This window comes from Bos grunniens, chromosome 5 (genome assembly GCF_055505025.1).
Source record: "Bos grunniens cultivar Pamir isolate PY7600 chromosome 5, Bosgru_T2T1.0, whole genome shotgun sequence".
Taxonomy (NCBI): domain Eukaryota; kingdom Metazoa; phylum Chordata; class Mammalia; order Artiodactyla; family Bovidae; genus Bos; species Bos grunniens.
Genome location: NC_141169.1, coordinates 2,260,016 through 2,287,151, shown reverse-complemented (window position 1 = coordinate 2,287,151; position 27,136 = coordinate 2,260,016). Strand labels below are relative to the sequence as shown.

The window sequence follows — 27,136 nt, the reverse complement described above, 5'->3', positions numbered from 1 at the left end:
GAAATAAAATGACACTGAAAGTTTCCCTTCAAAATGTTAAGAACAGAGGAGGAACCTACATAAAATAGTCAAAATTGACTGTCATCACTTTTTACTAAAAATGATGACCAGAACTAGGGCAAATTCACCTTAGAAAATCAAGGAACTACTTTAAAAAAAAAAAACAAACCTTAAGGACGTGTCTACCTAACTGTAAGTCAAAATTTAAGCCAAGCAATACAATATACAATGGCAATTCTCTAAATCTCCAGTACAAAAAGGTTGCCCATAGACTCCCATCAGAATTGAAAACACTTTTTACAGCACATAACATAGCTCAGCTGGTAAAGAATCCACCTGCAATGCAGGAGACCCTGATTCGATTCCTGGGTCGGGAAGATCTGCTGGAGAAGGGATAGGCTACCCACTCCAGTATTCTTGGGCTTCCCTCATGGCTCAGCTGGTGAAGAATCTGCGTGCAATCCGGATAGACCTGGGTTCAATTCCTGGGTTGAGAAAATCCCCTGAAGTGAAAGGCTACCCACTCCAGTATTATGGTCTGGAGAATTCCATGGACTATCCATGGGGTTGCAAAGAGTCGGACACGACTGAGCGACTTGCACTTTCACCTTCAATATTTTATGTGTTATTGGCAAGGACAGAGCACTTGTGAAAATTAAAACAAACAATTCTTTTAAAAGTCAGACTAAGACACTTACCTGAACTATATCTATCTTAGCAATATCAACGGTTCAAGTTTACATGGTTATTTGCTAGCTGGTTCTGAGGAGTAGGATTAAGTCAGACTTTACTTAGCACTGTATTATTATTATTATTTACATATAAAAAATGGTCCAAAGAGATATATTACATGTTTAGTAAAAATGTTTTTAACAAGTAGTTTTAAAAATAAAACTTCACAAAAGTTAAACTTACTAAATGTCTTAAGATTTTTTAAAACTCTGAAGTAGACATTATATTACATAGTTGGGGGAAAAAAAAAATCTCCCCAAAAGTCCCTGTCCAGGAAGAACAAGGACATCAAGATGTTCTCAGCAATTTCCTGAACAGCAGGAAATGAAAGGCTGGAGATACTGAGCTTTGATCCGTTTACTTTTTTTTCTGAATAGACTTACTCATTATTAACTGATGAAAGATAACACACACATGATATTAAAAACTACAATCTAATGGTTCTACTGTCATGATTGTCAGTTAAAGCTCAAGTAAGAAAAGTTCATTTGGTTCCCTAGTTCTCTGGGGTCGGAGGCAGGGTGCTGGGAATCTATCTAGTGGACCATTTTAGAACTACATAACTTTTATTTTACATTATTAACTTCACTTGTAGGAAGTTGCTTTACTGATTCAGATAATTATATCCTCCAAGGCAATACTATACTCAATTTCATGCTAATAAAAAGTTTCTTTATAAAAGAGTCATGTTTCTCACTTCTTTCCACAACTCATTCAAATGACTGTTTCAATCATATAAAAATACAAGATGCACTAGGGTCTATCTTAGGGTTTTCTTTTTCTGATGAAGAACCAGCAGATTATTTCCAAGTGCAATTTAACTGAAAACACCATTTCAACTTCAGATTTATTTTAATGATATGTACAGAAGTAAACAAATTACAATTAAAATGGAATCAGTTATGTTCATTACACATAACTTAAATCATGCAACACTGCATGGTAAAAACAACAGCTTCATTCATATACAAAAGAGCATTATTTTGAGACTCGTTATAGTATAGTGAAATTTTTGACGTAAGCTTTTGGTAAAGAGTATTTCATAAAAATTTAAAGACCTGATTAATCAGTTAATGCATTATTAGGAAAGATAGTAAACATTATTAGTAAAATGAGACTATAAGCAATTAACTTGAAAATTACACCAGGTATGGGGTTGAATGTAGTCTCCTGAAATAAATGTTTGGTTAAGAAAATAGCTTTGAAAAAGATCTCATACTGAAGCTATGTATTTACTTTGTGAAATCAGGTTATATAAATCAATAGTCAAGTTTATTCAGTTAAAGAAAATATGCCTATCCTTTCTTATACTCATAAATAAGTACTTATACAGTCTTTATATACAAGTGAAGAAAAGTTCAATGTAAAAAATATACTGCCAATCCACTTATTATGGTTGAAATAGCTCTTTATCTACACATTAAATTGCATTGATGAAAATGTCCAATTTAAATCACATTCAACCAGTGTAAATATTTAAGCTAAGTATTTTTGTAAACAAGAGAGAAAAATAAATTCTTTCATTTCATCACTGGGCCACAATCTACTTCTCAGCTTAGAAAGCTATAGAAAGGCTCAGCATTTCATCAAATCCAAACCTGCTAAACTTGGAGTAAACAAAGTGAATGTTTTCAAAGTGCATAATTTCCAACTCATCCACTTGTACTATTTTTCCAATTCCAGTTCATCAGCAAGAAAATAAAATGTACTTAGCTATAAAAAATACTAAGGAATGTTATTGAAAAGGAAAGGCTATCTGGTAGAAGTAACTACAAAAATAATTAGTTTAAATCTCTGTAAAGCTTTAATGCAAGAACATCAGTACACATTCTTTCCATAAACCTTAAAGCATGATCAATACCAAGATTTCAAATTTCCACCTTTCAAGTACTTGAAAAAGAGTTGTAACAAAGTGTCTCTTCAAAGAATGATCATGCAGGTGTTAATCTGCTGACATTTGGGGACATGGATATCTCTGTTGGGTTGTCATCTCTGCCTCCACTGGCAGTAAGGACAGGTAACAAGTTACTCTGAAATGCAGATGCAGGACAAATAGTCATGCCAGTATTTTCATCTTCCCCATTGTCTGAATCCGGTGTTGTAACTTCACTATCCTGAAGCCCCAGGATCTCACAAACTGCTTGTGGCAACTCCTGAATAAGAAGAACCAAATATAAAATCATTCACCATTGAGGAAAAGTAATCACAAATTAACACTTACTTTTTAAGATAACATCAAACATTTGTTCTAACAGTGCAATTGTTATGCACCTTCTCAGACCTTCCTTCTCCACTCGAAATGAAATCCAAATCACTCTTTTTAATAAGTGGTTTTCTGATCTTCTATTCTTAATTAGCCACTCCCCACTCTACCCCCACCCCACCACTCCCACAAACATACTGTTTTCTAACATTTTGCATTTATTTCATTCTCTTTCATTCTTTTCCCTCAATACACACACATTCCTTAAACTTGAAAAGTAGCACTGACAAGTTTTTAACAGAATAGCCATCAAATAAGTGAACTAAAATAGGGCTTCCCTGCTGCTTCAGTGGTAAATAATCCACCTGCCAATGTAGAAGCCATGGATTCGATCCCTGATCCGGATGCCATGGAGCAACTAAGCCTGTGCGCCTCAAGTACTGAGCCCGGGAGCCTCAATTACCGAGCCCATGTGCTGCAGCCACAGAAGTCCGAGAGCCTGAGCTCCCCAAACAGAGGAGCCCCTGCAGGGAGGAGCCTGCGAGCCGCAAGGAAGAGCAGCTGCCACTGTCCTCAACCAGAAAAGCCCAGGCAGCAATGAAGTCCCAGTGCAGCCGTAAGTATATAAATACGTACAATTGTAAAGAAAAAAACTGAGCCAAAATAAATATTTGGAACCATGAACAAATGACACAAAGACTAAATAAGAATTCTCTTAAAAATCTGAAAACCAAAATACACCAAAAGTATAATACTTTGGTTTAAATTCAGGACATAACACCTCAAACTTGCCTTGTTTTTAGAGATAATTAAGAGCTTGACTGATATAAATGTAATAACACTGACCAAATAATATTCATTTAATTATTTCTGATTAGCATCTGTCTTTACTTGAAGACATTATATATTTAATATGAGGTCCTATTCTGTGTTCACTAATTTGATAATATATCAATGCTTCTACAGCCTCTTGTTGTTGCCAAAGTGTTTTCATTACTTTTATCATTCCGTCTTATTACTGTTTGTCTCCTAGCATAATTATTCAATTGTTTTCAATTAAGTGCTGTAAATCTATAATGGTAAACAAATGTTAGCCAATACTTTGTGTCTGCCATCAACTTACTAATTTAACTTCTTTTAAAAAGAAAAATTTTATGACCTCAATCCACCAAAATCATAGACAAAAAAATCTTTCCATTACTTAAAATACTGTATACCTTGCATTTTACCATCTGTAGTGAAATTGCTTCTGCCTTGCATAATACATCTTCCACATCAATTTTCATGGACAATTCATTGATATGCTAGAATAAATCAATAAAATAATTGAAACTGAAACACTATTATACTCTATTACACAATTTATTACTAGTTATATTCAGTCAGTTCAGTTGCTCAGTCATGTCCAACTCTGCAACCCCATGAACTACAGCATGCCAGGCTTCCCTGTCCATCACCAACTCCCAGAGTTTACTCAAACTCATGTCCATTGAGTTGGTGATGCCATCCAACCATCTCATCCTCTGTCATCCCCTTCTCCTCCCTCCTTCAATCTTTCCCAGCATCAGGGTCTTTTCTAATGAGTCAGTACTTCGCATCAGGTGGCCAAAGTATTGGACTTTCAACGTCAACATCAGTCCTTCCAATGAACACCCAGGACTGATCTCCTTTAGAATGAACTGGTTGGATCTCCTTGCAGTCCAAGGGACTCTCAAGAGTCTTCTCCAACACCACAGTTCAAAAGCATCAATTCTTTGGTGCTCAGCTTTCTTTATAGTCCAACTCTCACATCCATACATGACTACTGGAAAAATCATAGCTTTGACTAGATGGACCTTAACTGGCAAAGTAATGTCTCTGCTTTTTAATAAGCTGTCTAGGTTGGTCATAACTTTTCTTCCAAGGAGCAAGCGTCTTTTAATTTCATGGCTGCAGTCACCATCTGCAGTGATTTTCAAGCCCCCAAAAATAAAGTCAGCCAGCTTCCCCATCTATTTGCTATGACGTGATGGGACCAGATGCCATGATCTTAGTTTTCTGAATATTGAATTTTAGCCAACTTTTTCACTCTCCTCTTTTACTTTCATCAAGAGGCTCCTTAGTTCTTCTTAGCTTTCTTCCATAAGGGTGGTGTCATACTAGTTATATTACACTGCAGATAAAATCCTCAAAACAAAATACCCTCAGACTACAAGTAAACAGGTAATTTAATATATCCCTCATTAGATCATTTCAAGTTTTAAAGCTAAGGAACAGCTATTAATAATAAGCTTATGGAACATTAAATCCAGCAGCTGTCCCAAGTTTACTATCTCAAAGTTATAAGCAAAAGTATTACTTTGTTTAGAAAAGTAAACAACATAAAAGAGCATTTGTTGACTTTGTTTCTCTAATTAGCAAGGAAAAAAAATAATTGGCCAACATGTTCAACTTGCTGAACTGTCATTCTCAGAGAACTGGTCCTAGTATTGATTACTACTGATAAAATTTTAAGTCACTCAAGAGATTCAACAACACTCCAAGGAAATGTTTGTTTTCCAACAAAAAGAGGAAAGAGTCAAAATATTAAAATCTAAATTAAAAGAAAAACTACCTTAAGTATTTCATTAAAGCCATAATGTTTTTCCATTATTTGTTGTTTTTCTGACTCCAGAATAGCACAACAGAGAAGAAGATGAAAATTTTTACATGGTAGTTCAGTCCACATTACCTATAGAAAACAGAACACATATTTAGTAAACTCTATCAATTCTAAAATATTTTCTTCATAGATATGATGCTCAATTCTGAATGACTTCTATGCAAAGCAGAAGTTGCCTAGATGGAGTAGTTCATTCTTTTTCTACTTAAGAAATGAGGTGTGGGGAATGAAAGTCTTACCTTTTTACCCACGAACAATAAATGAATTATGATGAATTTCAAACACATCTCTTTAGGTGACTACAGTTAGCATTGAGCCTAATCAATACTATAAATGGCTAAGGTGTAAGGGTTAGAGGTATTTTCAATATTTTCTGAACCTTCAGTTTTTCATTTTTAAATCATCTTCAGTCTCTGGGGGTGGAGGGAAAAGCTACATCATAGGAATAAAAATTATACACTACATGGAATCAAAAACATCCAGAGGTAGCTCTATATTCTAAAACAACATATTATATAATAAATCAGAATATCTCTAATTGTGACAAAAACTGAATCAACCACCCAAAATTTATACCCAAATGTGTACAACATTTGATCATTTCTTCCTAATCAATGTCCTAAAACTTAAAGTCTTAATTTCCTCTGGTTAATGTACTTACTATCTTTTTTAGAAAGATCAAAGTCTCATGTAAACAATATTATTAAAGTACCAGAAATGTTCTTACTTCTTTTACTAAAAATAAACCAAGTAGAATCATTTTCAGACTAAATCCATTTTTGAAAGTTTAATTATAATGCAATTAACCTCAAAGAGTTCATTAAAAGTCCTAATTTATTTGGTAAACACAGATTAAGGAGTTATTACAATTATTGAAAACTTTTAAAAAGAAGCTGAGATACTAATTTAATGAAATTGATAAACTTTAAAGTACAATTCTAGATCAAGAACATGTAAGTTTTCCTTCTAATTCCAAACAAAGTGCTCCTCCACAAAGCAAGGATCCTTCAGTTAGTGGATCACCTTCTCTAATGGGAGCGTAGCCTCCAAAAGTATAGGAATCAACCTCCAGGTGTAAAAGCCTCATGATACTCACTGCATATTAAGTTTACTTATTATTCAAACAGAGTATTTCCCCCATTCTTTCCTTGGCAAAGTTTCTGTCACCTTTACTTTTATAAAGATAAGGTAGTGGATGGTCATTATGCCAATAGTCTATTTCGAAAGCACTACAATCTGTTAACAATTAACAGATATATGAGAAGAAAATAATACTCTCTTGCTTTTCATCATGAGTTGCCCTGGGTACAAAATGGAATAAAAAGATACAAACCAAAAACATGATCATGAATACTCTCTAGAGTGAGGAAAAGGGTAATGGGGCTTGGGGTGGTGATTAAAGATCTAAGCTATATCTTTCAATATTTTTTGCCTTGGAAAGAAAGAGAAAAGACTACTGGATTGGCCAAAAAGTTCATTCGAACAAACTTTCTGGCGAACTCGATAGAAGTAAATAAGGCAAAATTATTACGTACGTTGAATGCAGATAGTAGCATGTTTGTTACATTATTCTTAGTATTTTGCTCTAACTTAAATTTCTTTAAAAAGCAGAACAAAAGTCAGTTCCCTCCCAATACTCCAGACTACAAATAAAGTACCATCTTAACTGACTGGCCTGCCAAAACTTCCTTAACTATATTTAAATCTACACCCAAATTCAGCACAGTCTCACATAAAGTATCCCAAGGTCAAATGGTCTACACAACTGGTTCTGGGAAATCTCCTGGCCCCCAGTCTCACAAGGATGTGATCTACAGAAAAAAGCTCCCAAGACCACATATTCAGTTCAACATAGTTTTTAAGGAGAGACCAAAAACATCAGAATTTCAAAACTGCTTTAGAAATTTCAGCCAGGATACTATAATCCGTTTATAAAAACAAAATGGTTATTTCCATAAAAAGTGTTACATTTTTACAATAATTTAAGAACTTACCTCCCATAATCGAAGAATATCTAGAAAACTAAATTCCCTTTTAAATCTGATTAAAAGCCATCTGAAGCAAAAATAAAGGTATCCAGAGTCCTGGGACTCTACAAAAAAAACAAAAACAAAACACCTTACTTCCTCTTAAATTATCTCAGAATAGGGTACCTATTTCAAACTCAAATTTTTCTGTTCATCTTAGGCTTAGAAGTCCTATAAATTTAATTGTCTTCTACTAATTCAAGGAAACGATTCAGAATTGCAGCCTAACTTCTTTAAAAGCAAACCACCAAGTAATAGCTGACTCTCCATATCTCTTCAGGTCTGTGTCTGTGGATTCAACCAATCGTGAATGGAAAATATTTGGGGGAAAAACAAAATTCTAGGAAGTTCCAAAATGCAAAGCTTGAATTTGCTGTACTTGGCAACTATTTAAAAAGGATTTACATTGTATTTACAACTATTTACACAGCAATTATGTTGTGTGAGGTATGATAAATAATCTAGAGATGATCTAAAGTATACAGGAAGATGTGCATAGGCTATATGCAAATACTATGCCATTTTATGTAAGAGACTTGAGTCTCCTCGGATTTTGATATGGGGGTGAGAGTGTATGTGTGTTCAGTCACTCAGTCAGGCCCAACTCTTTTCAACTCTGGACCGTAGCCCGTCAGGCTCCTGTCTATGGAATTTTTCAGGTAAGAATACTGTAGTGGATTGCCATTTCTTCCTCCAAAAGATCTTCCCAACCCAGGGACAGTCCTCACAAATGAGAGATGACTCGTATTTCATAGTATGATTAAACTGTTTTAAGGCCGAACTGTACAAGGGGGACAGTTTGGTCCCAGTTTTATTCCTCAGAGGAACCCAGGCAACATTGGTGGGTTATACAGTCTTTACATTTTTTCTCTCTGCATATTACCCCACAATTTGCTGAGTATAGCTTTGTTTCACTCAACTCACCCAAGTAACTGCAAAATCCACTGTCCAACAACCGAAGTAAGGTACTCAGCTGAATAAGCTGGGTCTTCATGCCTTGCATCTGCTCTTCGAAATTTTGATGCTTTAAAAAAAAATATTCAGTAATAATAAATATTTTACAATACATAACCACTGATAACTGTGCCATTAAAATAAGGACAAATGTTGGACTTACACCATATTGATTATATTATAAAATCACAACTAATTAAAATGCTAAAAGATTATTTTTTCCCACTATTCAATTTTTTAAGATAAAGAATAATGCAGACAACAGCAGCTGTAGACTGACTGATATACTATTCTTATATCAAATAAGAAACCTGGGTGAAAGGAACATACATTTGGGATACAGACTTTTATCAAATCACTTTACTGCTAAGTATTTCTTCAAATTAACATAGGAAATAAAATTAATTTTAGCCTTAATATGTGTCCAGTGTTAAAGAATTAACTAATTATTTCTTATGATTTGATGACATTAAGGGATCTATGAAGTCAAAACCATTTTCATGACAACAGCAATACTAAAACAATCTATGCATTTTGCACTTTAAACTCTCCCATAATTGTAAAGGCTATAAAAAGGCTATATATTGCAATAGACTGCATACAGGAACAGATGTGAAAGTCAGCTGTCTCCTATTAAACTAAATACTACACATTAAAAGAAAATGAAAACTGGAAGATAATCCCTCTTTTCAGTAAATTCTGTTTTAGAAAAGTTATTTTTCATTTTTTAAAAATGTATGTAAAATTTCAGAAGGTTTATCTTTAAATGAATCTTATCTTTAAATGAATGTTATCTTTAAATGAATAAATAAATAAACATCTGGGCTTCCCAGGTAGCTCAGTGGTAAAGAATCCACCTGCCAATGTAGGAGATACAGGTTCCATCCCTAGATTGGAAAGATCTTCTGGTGAAGGAAATGGCAACCCACTCCAGTATTCTTGCCTGGGAAATCCCATGGACAGATGAGCCTGGTGGGCTATAGTCCATGGGGTTGCAAGAGTTGGATACAACTTAGCAACTAAACAACAAGATATTTATAAATTTCCTAGAACTTTTCATAACAAACTTCAACAGATATAACCCACATAAACAAAAGCTCTTAGAATCTGCAATAATATTTGAGTGTGGAGAGGTCCTAAGATCATAAAGTTTGAGAACTACTGTGGTTTAAATGTTTTAATCTCTGAAAGTGAGTAGATTTGCTACCAAAAGTTCAGTCAAGGTTTGGGGATGGGGAGAGCACCAAAATAAATGAAAGGTTTCTTATGATTATGATCCCTTTAACCCGCACGTTCTAACCCCTTTATGGTGAACTACTGCCCTAATCTTTGTGAAAAGCCTAAGAATAACATCCTTTCCCTCTCACATTTCTTTTAGTCTTTGAGACAATAATAGTGCTTTATTAGAAGTATCTATCAGATTAGTTGGTTAAAAAAAAATTTAAGGCTACTGATTCTCAATAAACTGGCTTCTCTTTAGTGATCTGAATAGTTTAATTAGTGAATGAAATGCTTTAATAGACGAACACAAGTTTTTGGGATATAGTTTCTTCACATTTCCCACAGAAAAATAAAAGGGAAAGGCAGTACGAACTCTTTGATTAACAGTATAATTTTTGCTGCGACATGGCCAAAAGCTTCCATTGTATTGGAAGTAACAACGTGGCACAGCCACTGCTACAAAAAGTAGTATTCCCAAAATGATAGAAGCCAACTTCAGAAAAGTAGCTATTCCTGCAGAAAGGAAAAGGAGGTCGACAATGGATACACAAAGGGCTTCAAGTCGAACTATAAATAAATGTGTATGTACATTACATATGTATGTACATGTGTGCATTATACACGTATGTATATGTACATATATACAGTTATGGGTAGTGTATATGGAAAGGGGTAAGAAGGAAGGGCAAGTGAAAACTATATGGCAAAATGAACGCTGGCTCTAAGGAAGTTCATTAGATCATTTTGCAGTTGCTTCTATAATATGGTGGTAACAGACAGAAGTCTATGCCTAGACCAACACTAGATGTGAATAAATACCAACAAAAGTGAATCTACAGATATTGGATTCAGCCTCCATAAAGTAGTAAAAACTTACATGAAATAAAGCTGTAAAACAAAAAGAAGGAATCAAACAGCAGAACAGATTCAAGAACACGAAAACAGTAACAATGCAGTGGAAATAATTGTGCAGACTATTTTGATTGTAACTTACTGCCCTTTCATATTATGAAATGTTTCATGTTGTGTTTCATATTATGAAACAAAAGGTGTTAGTAGACATTAAGAAATCTTTTTAGAATAAAGACTAGGAATATCCCCAGACCGTTGTCAATGAAAAAGGCAAACAGACAACATCTACTGTGAAAAAGACAGAACAAAGAACTTGAACCTCCATACACAAAAATGACAAATAGACTGTGAAATGTGTATTAAAGATGTTCAGAAAGTGGTCTTTACATCTGAGGCCTAAGTACACGCACACATATGCATGTATATACGTCTCTGGCACACAAGATAATGTATTTGAACATGCCAGTTTTAGCTCTTTATGAAAACTACTTCTGTAATGAGATGGTTAGATAGCATCACTGATTCAATGGACATGAATTTGAGCAAACTCCAGGAGCCAAAGGAATCTGGAGTGCTACAGTCCATGGGGTCACAGAGTCAGACACGACTTAGCAAATGAACAACAACAGAAAAAGTAAATGCCATACGTTTGTACTAATTCTGAGAAAACCTACTATAAGCTGAGATCTAAACTAAGCACTGGGGAAATATTCATGTATTTATTTTACAAAACTCTGTTGAACACCTCATGTCAAGCATTGGGAAAATTCTGGAAGCGTATCACAAAACGAGTTAAACAAAGACATGACCTCTTTATCATATTAGCTCTAGTGAAAAGAGGATAAACAACAAAAACACAAGGAAAACTTGTTTAAACAACAGTTTTTATACAATTTTTATCAGTTGTACCTTTTTAACAAATGCCTCAGGTTTCTAGAACGCTTATGGAACTAAGTATATGGAACTAAGAAGGCAGGTAAAAATCAACCAATCAAAAAGGTAAGGAAGACAAACTATGATATTACCAGATTACTGCAATTAATAATCTTTCTAAATAATCCAAAAACATTAATTCATGATAAAGAACTATATAATTTGAATATTTATTACTTTAATAGTAAGAAAATATTTGAAAACTATCAAATCTTATTAAGTATGGAAAAGAACTAGGGGAAGTAACGATGAGTTGGAACCATGGAGGAGAGACTTGAGAAAACAGATAAAACTGAGACAAATTAGAAGGGGAAATAAAAACAGGCAAGCAAGAAAGGAAGAACAGAAGTCATCAAAAAACAGAAGCAATCAAAAAGTTTCACATCTGTATCCCAGACTCTATATTACAAGAAATCATTGCATATGATTACAGATTTGAAATCTTTATCCCCTTACAAGCAAGCCACTTCAATATCCGACCATCAAGGGCCAGCATTAAGAATATTAATTTTATTTTGAACAAGTACAGAGACCTATGTAGTCAGGTCTTTGGATTTCATACGCTTTTATCTGCTCTTAGCCCCTTTGCTTTTTTTCCCCTTCCACTTTCTAAAGATTACTTGAGAAGACTGTTCTATTTTATTTTCCTGTTAATACTCTCTGTGTACTATTGTCCTAGAACTCTGTCTCTAAGATATATCAATGATAATAGATAAAATGTTCTTCGTAATAATATGTATATAGACAGTTCAACTCTAATAATCACATGCTTATGAAAAAACTAAGAAAGTGTCAATGTTACAAATAGTTCAAAAACATCTGGAGAAAAATCAGTCACTATAATGATAAAATCTAAAATGTTCACAAAAGGTAAGGATATTACTTGGCATGACTAAGCTTTATCTCTGAAACAGATGAAATGAAACTACCTCACAAGAACTGAATCATCTACTTCATCAATATTCTATGATTCATTACCCGTCTGCAGATCATAAGCATTTACCAATATTAAATCCTGATTATTCCTATTCTATAGGCACTTACTACCTACTTTTTATATTAAAAACATTACCAGCATTTCCAAGCCTCTTGAAAAGAAACAAACAACTGAGCAATTTTTTTTAAGTTCTACCATGACTGCCTAAATATAAACATCTATTTTATATAATAAGATTATTATATAACTAAAATATTCAAAATTAGTTTGATTAACAGAAGGAATCTCTGTTCTTACCATTTGGTCCATGTAGGAGGCAAAGCACCAAAAGGCATCCACTTCATTTTCCATCACATATAACAGAGGTGAAAGTAAGTCACTCATTCCTTGCACATAGCCTTAAAAAAAAAAACAAAAAACAAGAAAAACTAATCTTACCTCTAAAAACCTAAACTTTCTGTATCCATCTATGCATATCTCCACCAACTCACTTAAAATTACACCTTTTTCAGGTTTCACAAACTTGTGTATACTGATGTTCTTAAACAATGAGGAGGAAATCTAGCAACCAGGTGAGAAATGGGAGGTGCTTGAGAGGTCAAAGCAGATAAGTAACTGCTGTGTGTCTCAGTGTAGGTATCACTATCAGGAGAGGATAATACTAAAAAATTATGCGCAAAAGCATTATGATAAAGAGGGATGATGGGAAACCCAGAGAAACATCAAACTGAAAAGAACATAGTCAAAGAAGATTTGTGAAAGAACAGTCAAGAGGAAAGGGGGGCGGAAAGCAAGGGAGAAGAATGTTGGAAAAGTTAAGGGGAAGGAAGCTGCAAGGTCAGAGTAGACACTACCACCAAACTGCCATGAATAAGCCAAGTGAAATAAGAACTAAAAGGGGTCCAACTGATTTAGCAACCAGATATTGGTAATCCACACAAAAATAACCACAACAAAATTAACTCTTTTAATTTCTCTTTTTTTTTTTCTCCTTTTGCTGTTACTCTAACCCAACCAATGCTAGCAAATGGGCTTAAATCCGATCAATATTTTGTATCTAAAACTGCCATTTCAGCCATCTTTCTCTTGATGCTCTTACAGTTTCTCAATCATGAGACTAATTTAAAACCCTTGATTAAAAGAAAAATTGGAAAGTTAAAGAATCAGGTCCTCCCTTAAAAAAACAGAAAGTCTGTTCTATACATCAGTGTCTCTTTTGCTGATTCTTGCCAGGCTTATGGACTCTGTGGGAGAGGGAGAGGGTGGGAAGATTTGGGAGAATGGCATTGAAACATGTGAAATGTTATGTATGAAACGAGATGCCAGTCCAGGTTCAATGCACGATGCTGGATGCTTGGGGCTGGTGCACTGGGACAACCCAGAGGGATGGTATGGGGAGGGAGGAGGGAGGAGGGTTCAGGATGGGGAACACATGTATAATTTTTTTAAATTAAAATTGAAAAAAAATAAAAGAAAAGAAAAGAAAAAAAAAAAAACAGAAAGTCTTAGCTTTGCTTTTCACCAGACCATGTCAAAAGTCTTAAAAATCCTCAATTTTCTTAACTATTTTACAATTAGATTTCAAACTTAAAATACAGAGACCTGAATGAGCCAAGGGACAAGAGCTCTTACAAAGCCTTTTCACATACATATTATCATTCAACTTTGGTAACTTGTATATTTGTTAAAGTTACACAGAGAAGTTTTTCCCCCAATGACAGTCTGAGGAAAACAGGCTTTCATTTGCAGAACCAAAACTTACATTCTTATCATTCACCAAAATCTATGTGCACTGAAGTCATTTAAAACAGTATGCATATTTTTAAAGGAGAGGGGATATTTCTGAAGAAATTATGCATAATTTTACATCATTCTTCCTATTTTGGAAGAAAGCTTTAAAAATGACCCCAGGAAGCAGGTAAGCCAAAGTCTCTTAAGAAAACTTGGGTTAAAACTGTAATAAAGACACCCAGTTCACTTCGGGATCTCCCTACAAATAGAAGTCTAGTTCTGTCTGCTGTTAGCCTCTCCCTGTCATCTGCTGCTATGCCTAATCCCCATAACCTCACTATGCCTGCACTACACCCCGTGGGAAAGTACAGCTCCATGCACATTAGTGCACACGCACGCACACACAAACTTGGGTCCCTTATTACAGTGCTGAGCAATGCAGTAGCCAAGACATTTAGAGAAAAGAGCTAGAAAAAACGGCGTATGACGTGATACCTAAATGTAAGCATTCAAACAAATTTATTGCAGATGCTTTTAAAAAAAATAATACACACTTGTGATGATGAATCTTGTATGTCAACTTGAGTGAGCCACAGGATGCCCAGATGTCTGGTTAAACATTATTTCTGGGAGTATCTGCAAAGGTTTTTCTAGAAGAGATTAGCACTTGAATTGGTGAACTGATTAAAGCAGATGGCTTTCAGAAATGTGAGTGGGCATCATCCAATCCACTGAGGCCTGAATAGAACAAACAGTGGAGGAAGACTGAATCTGCTCTCTGCCTGGTTGCCTGACCTGAGACATCTACCTGCCCTCAGTGCTCCTGGTTCTCATCCCTTCAGACTCAGGAATGAGACCTATACCACGGCTCTCCTGCTCTCAGAAGGCTTTAAACTACACCACTAGCTTTCCTGGGTCTGCAGCTTCTAGATGGCAAACTGTGGACCTGTTCGTCTCCATAATTACATAAGCCAGTATCTTATAAGCGATCTTTTTTTCTTTCTTTCTTTCCCTGGCTAATACAACATTTTTCTTAAGGAAAAAAGTAGGTTAGAAGGAAGACTAGGCTGTTATCACCAAAACTTTCCTACATAGCAATGACACAATGAAAGCAATGACAAACATAAAGGTTAAACCAATCAAAGCATGAAGGAAATTTATCTGAATTCAACAAAGTGCAAAAGAGTACCACTTTACTGGGTCTGACTATCTATAGTCTATAATAGAAGTATTTCAAAGTGTGCTATTCAAAAGATTTACAAAGCACCTTTCTTCTGGGGGAAAACGAGTTTTATTATAAAGTTATAATGAATAAAAATTTCTAAGAAGCTAATTTAATCCTTTAAGTCTTCAGCTTTCATACCAGATCAGTACTATATTTCTTCTGTAAGTTTTAGTTAACCCAACTAGTCAAATTATTCCTCATACTCTTGTTGCTTTTAATCTATTTTATTGTATACATGATGTTCTTTGGGGTATGTCATGAATTGTGGGGGTGGAATTAATGCACAAATTCCTTTTAATTAAAGAAAGATTAAAGCTGTTTAAATTAGCATTCAGTGGTGTTCAGACTCTGCACTAGTGCTGACTGATGCACATCTTAATCATCAGTGTCTGAAGAAGTTCCCCTATTTTCATAACAAAGTTGTTTCCATTGGGAGGTGTTAGAAATGAACTCATCATCCTAATGTACACATTCTTAAAGAAAAAAAGATTTCATCTTTACATAGGTCAATTTTCCAGGTTAATGAAGCTTATTCAGTTATTAGAGAATAAAACTTAAAAAAAAAAATCTTAAGCGTTGGAAATCATTTTTTTTCTACTGGACACACTCCTGCCTTCTTACATACAGTATTCTGAGTATAATTTAACCTTCTGTTGATTATTCAGGATTATGATTATAAACATACATTGTAGAAAAAAAATAGGTACCTCCCACAGAAACACCTTAGGTGTTCCATCTACACTAAGTAAAAGCTACTCTTCCTTGAGTTCTTCTGTCTGCTTTTGGTAATGTTTGTCTTCTGTCTGCTTTTGATGGTTTTTGCCTTCCTCCTCACTACTAATGAGATTGTATTAAATGCAAACACACCGATACCTCATCTGTGGGCTAAGAAGCCAAACAACTCAATAGGACAAAATCAACTACAAAAGTAAACATACAGCCCAGGTTACTTTACTGTGAGTAAATAGTAAGAAGGTGGGGGGCATCCACCTGCCCAATGCATGAGACGCAAGAGATGCAGGTTAAATCCCTGGGTCAGCAAGACCCCTCGATGAGGAAACGGCAACCTTCTCTAGTATTCCTGCCTAGAAAATTCCATGGACAGAGGAATATGGCAGGCTACAATCCACAGAGTTGCAAAGAGTCAGACGTGACTGTCTGCTATTTCAAATCCATGTCAAACAGCAAGCAATTTGGTCCAGGGCTTTACGAAAACTACCCTGGCTTCTTTCAATGCCAGAGTTCTTAATAAAATCCCTGGGTATGTTTCAGATAACTTAAGAATGTGGGGTTAATATAGACAAATGGAAACAGCAATTTATCCAAATAGCCTGTCTGGGACTCAATGCCTGGAAAAACTGAGCACTCAGGAACGACTCCTGAGAATATACATTAATCCCTACCTCACAATTACCTTTGGAGAGGATGCCTCTTTTTTATCTCTACGATAAAAGCCCTATTTCCAACAGTGGTTAACAGAAACTGAAATGGCAATGGGTCGGGGTGCTGAACATGTGGAGGTAAGAATGCAGCCTGGAAAATGCCCTGGTGGTCCAGTGGCTAAGACCCTGCGCTCCCAAAGCAGGGGGGGGGCTGGGTTCAATCCATGGTCAGCGAACTAGATCCCATATGCCACAACAGCCAAATAAATAAATAAAAATATTTTTAAAAATGCCAGCCTGAAATAAAGAGCTGGGCCTCTACACCCAGTCCAGTATTTACTACTTATGCAGCCCTGAGTCACTCTCTAAATCAATATAACTTTATTCATACAACTGGGATTATTACTCCACTTCTTAAAAGAGAATGCTAATACAATCAAAATTGAGCAGGACAACACTCGGTCACCTGAGAAGCATTCCAGTCCCTAGTATTTTCAGTGATCCAATCTGGGGTTCATTATAACTGTGACCCAACAGGACTGGGCACATTTCACATTTTAAAGAGAAATCTGTGATATTCACTTACTGTCATAAGAGGCTGATGCTGCAAGATCCTCAAGGGTTTACATCTTTCCCTAACCCACATATAAGAAGCCAAGAAGAATTCTCGGTTCATAGACACAAACAGTGAAGAAAATATACTCACAGTTCAAGGTTCATTTGGGTTTAATACGACAAATACCCAACTGCCTTCTCCAAAAGAAAGTCTTAAGTTCTATTAAGGTAATCTGGAAACAGCTACCCTCACTATCCTCTACTTGGGAGTCACTAACATCAGTAGGTAACTGAGAAACTTGTCCACTCTTTATACTCACTTAAAGGCGGATGCTTAGGAGTTTGTTGGTTCCTTAAAGAAACAGTTCAAATCCTCTCGTCCCTTAAAATACTGTTTCCTCAGGTTTTCTAGCCCTTAGCATCACTTTTCCCATGCAATGCCCCAATCCAACCTCCAGCCCCAATCTTTCCAACCCATTCCTGGTAGAAAGCAGACTAACCAAGAAAAAAGAGTAAAGTTTCACATGCCCTAGGTAATTATCTGCACCTCTTATCTATGCTGTCAAATCAGCATTTTTCTTCACAAGGGAGAAAGTCTTATCAAAAAAAGGTTTCCAAACTTTCTCAGGTCACAGTACGCCTCAGGAATTTTTTTCCAAGGCATCCCAGGTTCAAAAATATTAATAACATTTCCATTTATTAAACATATCCAAACAACTAACGGAGAAGGCAATGGCACCCCACTCCAGTACTCTTGCCTGGAAAATCCCATGGACGGAGGAGCCTGGTAGGCTCCAGTCCATGGGGTCGCTAAGAGTCGGGCATGACTGAGCGACTTCACTTTAACTTTTCACTTTCATGCATTGGAGAAGGAAATGGCAACCCACTCCAGTATTCTTGCCTGGAGAATCCCAGGGACAGGGGAGCCTGGTGGGCTGCCGTCTATGGGGTCGCACAGAGTCGGACACGACTGAAGTGACTTAGCAGTAGCAGTAGCAAACGACTAAATAAATATGTATATCCTATGAACTTTAGGACCTGTTGGGCACCACACTACATCTCAAACTTTGGAATCCAATTGGATGCCACCATCCTCATCTATTTTCTCACAGTACTTGCTTATCACAGCAAAGTCAAAAACTCTCCTTTGTAAACACAACTTCATCAGAAGGAAGGAATGTGGTGATCTAGCGCTGAAACCCGGAACAACTCCAGCTAGTAGTTAGGGCAGCATCCTACAGATGTCCCTCTGTCTCCCTCACACATGGAGAACACCCGACACTGGTCCCGTCAGCCTGCTGCAGCGGCCCAGTGCTCTCTGCAGCACGGTCTGGGAACCACAGCCTTTTAAGTTTCCAGCCCCCAGGAGAACAACCCCTATAAAAACTAGGTCACAGAGCTTCTTACATACGTCTAGCAGTTTAAGAAATTTAAATTCTAAATTAAACATACATTTTTAAATGAAGGTATCAGAGGAGAACTTACCTAAATCAAAATCATACATACAGTAGGTCATCAAAATGTCATGAAGCAAAATCAACCCTGGATTATCTTGGCCTTCATAAAACTTGTTTGTTCGATCTGTTCTGTTAACATCTTTTTCTGAGAAAGAAAATCACATATTTGAAAACTTTTAGAATAACAGATTTTTATAAAGCTCATATCATACAAGTAGTTATTTTTCTTGTTATTAATTTTACTCTCTTACTAAGCTTTTACTTAACGAAAAAGTTCATCAAATTCCATTTCAGATAAGCAATAAAGCTAACATTTTGAAATTTTTTTCCCAAGTCAGTCCACCTCCTCTTGGGTATATTTTAAAATATTTTTCAATTTTTATCTAAACAGAAACCTTTCAATTGAATAGCAGGAAATATTTTTAATTAATTAAAACCAACACCAAGTAGTAACAGTTCACATTAGTTAGCAATAAAAACGCCAATCATGAATACATGTGATAGGCAGTAGTATTCGAAAACAGTAATGAAAAAAGTTAATATGCAGCCAAGTGTAATCAAAGAGATTTGTTTTCATAATTGCTTCATTCATTATAAGAAGTATTATCAATTTCTTTGTCATGTTCCATAATCATCTTTAGGACAAACTACTTCCGTATTCTCATATATACATTATTCAGTTTATATGAGCTATCTATTTTAATTCTGAAAAAATGAAAATCCATTTTTCTGGAAATGATTTTAAGACACTAAAAAAAGATCTGGAAACATCACCAGGAGGGTATCTCAACTACCTACTAGATGCATACTGCTGTGAAACACAATTAAAAAGGCATTCCTCAAACTTGAATCCCTCAGTAAATTAAGAAAAAATAACGTAAAGAAATTTACAGTGATTAACCTACTCTATAATCAGTTTTGTTTAAAAGTTATAACTGTTCTCTTCCCCATCCCTGCCCCAGTAAATGGAATAATCTGAAAACATTCTCAATTAACTGTTGTGAAGAGATGAGGAGGTATTTTACAACAAAGCAGAATCTAACATAGCATGAATTTAGACTCTGTAAGAGTGTTTAAAAAATCATAAGGACAATAGTCTAGCTTTCTGCTAAAAGATACTACACTTGATTCAATAAATATAAGCACCTATCTATAGAACACTGTGAATACACGTTCAAACAAGGAAAAGCAACACCAAACAAATCATGCTATAAATGTCAAATTTCATTTAAAAACAGCTTTCATTCTCATATCATGGTTGATAAAGAGGCACATGGTAAGTTATTTTTATTAACTCAAGTGCAATTTACATAGTCATAATGCCAACATAGAATTTCTTCCCTTACAGGTTTTTAAACACAGTAAAAAATTATTTGTGCCCTCAAGAACTATCTGTATTTCGTTCCTCTTGTGTATTTAGTAGACATGCCAGGCAGAAAACAAAAAGGTATCAAAAATGATACAAGGGAAGTGTTTCTAGAAAGCAAATGAGCACTGAATTTTTTTTTAAAGTCCTCATTAAATCCAACTCTCTAACTTGATGCAGCGAAGACTGAAGAAAAGCACAACTACGCAGACTGCTCCGTTTTACATTCATCGTTACCGGCGTCGAGCGGACCCTGCCTGGCAATCATGCTCTACTTCTCTCATGTGCTCCCTTTCTTTTTGTATTATTTTACATCTTCTCCTCTCCCAAGCCGCCAGTATATTATCCTCCCCCTACACCTTATCTCTGAGGATCTTGCTTCCTATCTCTGAGAAAATGAAAGTTATCTGAAGAGAACTCCATAGATTCCTACTACTTTAACTACACAGCAGCCTCTGTCTTCCTCCTCTATCATATTGCTACAAAGCTTCCATGATTGTAGTTACAACTAAATGCCTCCTCTTGTGCATAAAAGCCATGCCCTATTGGCTACTCAAAGATAAGGTCCTAGTTAATTCTTGCTTCCTTCTCTAGTTTCATCCGGCATTCAACCAATTGCTTCTATCATCATAAAAATCTTTCTTAACCTCAGTCTTCCCTCTAATTGCGGCCCCATTTATTCTGGTTACAGCAAAACTTCCTGAAAGAACTGTATATATTGTCTCCATGTCCTCTCTTCCCATTTCCTCTGGAACTCACCTCCAATCAGGCTGTCACATCCACCACTCCACCAAAATTCCTTTTCCATCAAAATTTTTAGGGATCTCTTTATCACTCTGCTCAACAGTCAATCCAAGTTTTCATCTTACTTAACATCCCAGTCACTCCTTCTTGAAACGCTTTCAGCTAACCTCAGGACAAATTCTCACGTCTTCTCTCCTTTTTCTCTGGTTGTTTTCTCACCCTCTTTTACTGATTTCTCCTAATTGTTCCCTGGTGGCTCTGCTGGTAAGAACCCGCCTGCAATGTGGGAGAACTGGGTTCGATCCCTGGGTTGAGAAGATCCCCTGGAGAGGGAATGGCTACCCACTCCAGTACTCTGGGCTGGAGAATTTCACGGAGAGAGGAGCCTGGCGGGCTACAGTCCATGGGACGGCAGAGAGTCAGACACAACTGAGCAACTAACTCTCTCACTTTTCTTCAATCACGTACTTAACAAGAGGCAGTCTTGGTAAGACTCTACATAACTGTGCAGTCCATGGGGTCACAAACAGTCAGACACGACTGAGCAACCTTCTCTACAAGTTAAAGTGCCTCAGGGCTGTTATCAGACCCCTTCTTCTCTAAATGCATCCACACCCTTGGTAATTTCATCTAGTCTCCTACCAACAGTATGTTGCTGCTGCTGCTAAGTCACTTCAGTTGTGCCCGACTCTGTGCAACCCCATAGATGGCAGCCCTTCAGGCTCCCCCGTCCCTGGGATTCTCCAGGCAAGAACACTGGAGTGGGTTGCCATTTCCTTCTCCAAAGCATGAAAGTGAAAAGTGAAAGTGAAGTCTCTCAGTTGGGGCCGACTCTTAGCTACCCCATGGACTGCAGCCTACCCGGCTCTTCCGTCCATGGGATTTTCCAGGCAAGAGTACTGGAGTGGGGTGCCATTGCCTTCTCCAATCGATATGTTGATGATCTCTAAATTTCTATCCCCAGCCCCTAGCTCTTCCCTGAATTCCACACCTAATATATCCACTTTGGAGATTTGGTACTTACTAAAGATATAAGCATCTGAATGCAGAGTTCCAAAGAATAGCAAGGAGAGATAAGAAAGCCTTCCTCAGCGATCAATGCAAAGAAATAGAGGAAAACAACAGAATGGGAAAGACTAGAGATCTCTTCAAGAAAATTAGAGATACCAAGGGAACATTTCATGCAAAGATGGGTTCAATAATGGACAGAAATGGTATGGACCTAACAGAAGCAGAAGATATTAAGAAGAGGTGGCAAGAATACACAGAAGAACTGTACAAAAAAGATCTTCATGACCCAGATAATCACGATGGTGTGATCACTCACCTAAGACATCCTGGAATGTGAAGTCAAGTGGGCCTTAGGAAGCATCACTAAGAACAAAGCTACTGGTGGTGATGGAATTCCAGTTGAGCTCTTTCAAATCCTGAAAGATGATGCTGTGAAAGTGCTACACTCAATATGTCAGCAAATTTGGAAAACTCAGCAGTAGCCACGGGACTGGGAATGGTCAGTTTTCATTCCAATCCCAAAGAAAGGCAATGCCAAAGAATGCTGAAACTACCCCATAATTGCACTCATCTCACATGCTAGTAATAGGCACTAAGTAGATATTTATTAAATCAATGAATATATGATTGTCTAAAATAATATGATTTCTAAAAAGACCCCTGGTGATTCTAACACGCAGTCAAAGTTAGGAAACAATGCTCTAAAGACTCATATTCCGGAGGGAGGAGCCAAGATGGCGGAGGAGTAGGACAGGGAGAACACTTTCTCCCCCACAAATTCATCAAAAGAGCATTTAAACGTTGAGTAAATTCCACAAAACAACTTCTGAATACCGGCAGAGGACATCAGGCACCCAGAAAAGCAATCCAACTCTTCGAAAGGAGCGTGACTGAACAAAGAGAAGAAATACAGCTCCACCCATCAGAACACCGACACAAGCTTCCCTAACCAGGAAACCTTGACAAGCCACCTGTACAAACCCACACACAGCGAGGAAAAGTCACAATAAAGAGAACTCCACAAACTGCCAGAATACAGAAAGGACACCCCAAACTCAGCAATTTAAACAAGATGAAGAGACAGAGGAATAGCCAGCAGATAAAGGAACAGGATAAATGCCCACCAAACCAAACAAAAGAGGAAGAGATAGGGAATCTACCTGATAAAGAATTCCGAATAATGATAGTGAAATTGATCCAAAATCTTGAAATTAAAGTGGAATCACAGATAAATAGCTTGGAGACAAGGATTGAGGAGATGCAAGAAAGGTTTAACAAGGACCTAGAAGAAATAAAAAAGAGTCAATATATAATGAATAATGCAATAAATGAAATTAAAAACACTCTGGAGGCAACAAATAGTAGAATAACAGAGGCAGAAGATAGGATTAGTGAATTAGAAGATAGAATGGTAGAAATAAATGAATCAGAGAGAATAAAAGAAAAACAAATTAAAAGAAATGAGGACAATCTCAGAGACCTCCAGGACAATATTAAACGCTACAACATTCAAATCATAGGGGTTCCAGAAGAAGAAGACAAAAAGAAAGACCATGAGAAAATACTTGAGGAGATAATAGTTGAAAACTTCCTTAAACTGGGGAAGGAAATAATCACCCAAGTCCAAGAAACCCAGAGAATCCCAAACAGGATAAACCCAAGGTGAAACACCCCAAGACACATATTAATCAAATTAACAAAGATCAAACACAAAGAACAAATATTAAAAGCAGCAAGGGAAAAACAACAAATAACACACAAGGGAAATCCCATAAGGATAACAGCTGATCTTTCAATAGAAACTCTTCAAGCCAGGAGGGAATGGCAAGACATACTTAAAATGATGAAAGAAAATAACCTACAGCCCAGATTATTGTACCCAGCAAGGATTTCATTCAAGTATGAAGGAGAAATCAAAAGCTTCTCAGACAAGCAAAAGCTGAGAGAATTCTGCACCACCAAACCAGCTCTACAACAAATACTAAAGGATATTCTCTAGACAGGAAACACAAAAATGGTGTATAAATTCGAACCCCAAACAATAAAGTAAATGGCAACGGGATCATACTTATCAGTAATTACCTTAAACGTAAATGGGTTGAATGCCCCAACCAAAAGACAAAGACTGGCTGAATGGATACAAAAACAAGACCCCTACATATGTTGTCTACAGGAGACCCACCTCAAAACAGGGGACACATACAGACTGAAAGTGAAGGGCTGGAAAAAGATTTTCCATGCAAATAGGGACCAAAAGAAAGCAGGAGTAGCAATACTCATATCAGATAAAATAGACTTTAAAACAAAGGCTGTGAAAAGAGACAAAGAAGGTCACTACATAATGATCAAAGGATCAATCCAAGAAGAAGATATAACAATTATAAATATATATGCACCCAACACGGGAGCACCGCAGTATGTAAGACAAATGCTAACAAGTATGAAAGGAGAAATTAACAATAGCACAATAATAGTGGGAGACTTTAATACCCCACTCACACCTATGGATAGATCAACTAAACAGAAAATTAACAAGGAAACACAAACTTTAAACGATACAATAGACCAGTTAGACCTAATTGATATCTATAGGACATTTCATCCCAAAACAATGAATTTCACCTTTTTCTCAAGTGCACATGGAACCTTCTCCAGGATAGATCACATCCTGGGCGATAAAGCTAGCCTTGGTAAATTCAAAAAAATAGAAATCATTCCAAGCATCTTTTCTGACCATAATGCAGTAAGATTAGATCTCAATTACAGGAGAAAAACTATTAAAAATTCCAACATATGGAGGCTGAACAACACGCTGCTGAATAACCAACAAATCACAGAAGAAATCAAAAAAGAAATCAAAATTTGCATAGAAACGAATGAAAATGAAAACACAACAACCCAAAACCTGTGGGACACAGTAAAAGCAGTCCTAAGGGGAAAGTTCATAGCAATACAGGCACACCTCAAGAAACAAGAAAAAAGTCAAATAAATAACCTAACTCTACACCTAAAGCAACTAGAAAAGGAAGAAATGAAGAACCCCAGGGTTAGTAGAAGGAAAGAAATCTTAAAAATTAGAGCAGAAATAAATGCAAAAGAAACAAAAGAGACCATAGCAAAAATCAACAAAGCCAAAAGCTGGTTCTTTGAAAGGATAAATAAAATTGACAAACCATTAGCCAGACTCATCAAGAAACAAAGGGAGAAAAATCAAATCAATAAAATTAGAAACGAAAATGGAGAGATCACAACAGACAACACAGAAATACAAAGGATCATAAGAGACTATTATCAACAATTATATGCCAATAAAATGGACAACGAGGAAGAAATGGACAAATTCTTAGAAAAGTACAACTTTCCAAAACTCAACCAGGAAGAAATAGAAAACCTTAACAGACCCATCACAAGCACGGAAATTGAAACTGTAATCAAAAATCTTCCAGCAAACAAAAGCCCAGGTCCAGACGGCTTCACAGCTGAATTCTACCAAAAATTTAGAGAAGAGCTAACACCTATCCTGCTCAAACTCTTCCAGAAAATTGCAGAGGAAGGTAAACTTCCAAACTCATTCTATGAGGCCACCATCACCCTAATACCAAAACCTGACAAAGATGCCACAAAAAAAGAAAACTACAGGCCAATATCACTGATGAACATAGATGCAAAAATCCTAAACAAAATTCTAGCAATCAGAATCCAACAACACATTAAAAAGATCATACACCATGACCAAGTGGGCTTTATCCCAGGGATGCAAGGATTCTTCAATATCCGCAAATCAATCAATGTAATACACCACATTAACAAATTGAAAAACAAAAACCATATGATTATCTCAATAGATGCAGAGAAAGCCTTTGACAAAATTCAACACCCATTTATGATAAAAACTCTCCAGAAAGCAGGAATAGAAGGAACATACCTCAACATAATAAAAGCTATATATGACAAACCCACAGCAAACATTATCCTCAATGGTGAAAAATTGGAAGCATTTCCTCTAAAGTCAGGAACAAGACAAGGGTGCCCACTTTCACCATTACTATTCAACATAGTTTTGGAAGTTTTGGCTACAGCAATCAGAGCAGAAAAAGAAATAAAAGGAATCCAAATTGGAAAAGAAGAAGTAAAACTCTCACTATTTGCAGATGACATGATCCTCTACATAGAAAACCCTAAAGACTCCACCAGAAAATTACTAGAACTAATCAATGATTATAGTAAAGTTGCAGGATATAAAATCAACACACAGAAATCCCTTGCATTCCTATACACTAATAATGAGAAAACAGAAAGAGAAATTAAGGAAACAATTCCATTCCCCATTGCAATGGAAAGAATAAAATACTTAGGAATATATCTACCTAAAGAAACTAAAGACCTATATATAGAAAACTATAAAACACTGGTGAAAGAAATCAAAGAGGACACTAATAGATGGAGAAATATACCATGTTCATGGATTGGAAGAATCAATATAGTGAAAATGAGTATACTACCCAAAGCAATTTATAGATTCAATGCAATCCCTATCAAGTTACCAACAGTATTCTTCACAGAGCTAGAACAAATAATTTCACAATTTGTATGGAAATACAAAAAACCTCAAATAGCCAAAGCGATCTTGAGAAAGAAAAATGGAACTGGAGGAATCAACCTACCTGACTTCAGGCTCTACTACAAAGCCACAGTTATCAAGACAGTATGGTACTGGCACAAAGACAGAAATATAGATCAATGGAACAAAACAGAAAGCCCAGAGATAAATCCACGCACATATGGACAGCTTATCTTTGACAAAGGAGGCAAGAATATACAGTGGATTAAAGACAATCTCTTTAACAAGTGGTGCTGGGAAATCTGGTCAACCACTTGTAAAAGAATGAAACTAGAACACTTTCTAACACCATATACAAAAATAAACTCAAAATGGATTAAAGATCTCAACGTAAGACCAGAAACTATAAAACTCCTAGAGGAGAACATAGGCAAAACACTCTCTGACATACATCACAGCAGGATCCTCTATGACCCACCTCCCAGAATATTGGAAATAAAAGCAAAAATAAACAAATGGGACCTAATTAAACTTAAAAGCTTCTGCACATCAAAGGAAACTATTAGCAAGGTGAAAAGACAGCCTTCAGAATGGGAGAAAATAA

At 36.2% G+C, this 27,136-nt stretch overlaps 1 protein-coding gene across 4 annotated transcripts in view; it reads right to left on the bottom strand.

Annotated features, from left to right (window-relative positions):
* Window positions 1-1,565: 1,565 nt before the first annotated feature.
* Window positions 1,566-27,136, bottom strand: part of TBC1D15 (TBC1 domain family member 15) — a 79,801-nt gene continuing 54,230 nt past the window's right edge. For all 4 annotated transcript variants that reach the window (XM_086398680.1, XM_086398682.1, XM_086398678.1 and 1 more), the window contains 7 exons: window positions 18,879-18,995; window positions 12,798-12,898; window positions 8,528-8,627; window positions 7,571-7,668; window positions 5,529-5,645; window positions 4,153-4,239; window positions 1,566-2,885 (listed from right to left, as the gene is read on the bottom strand). In XM_086398680.1, coding sequence (XP_086254806.1) covers window positions 2,664-2,885; window positions 4,153-4,239; window positions 5,529-5,645; window positions 7,571-7,668; window positions 8,528-8,627; window positions 12,798-12,898; window positions 18,879-18,995 — 842 coding nt within the window. In that variant the 3' untranslated portion in view covers window positions 1,566-2,663. The remainder of the gene's footprint in view (window positions 2,886-4,152; window positions 4,240-5,528; window positions 5,646-7,570; window positions 7,669-8,527; window positions 8,628-12,797; window positions 12,899-18,878; window positions 18,996-27,136) is intronic.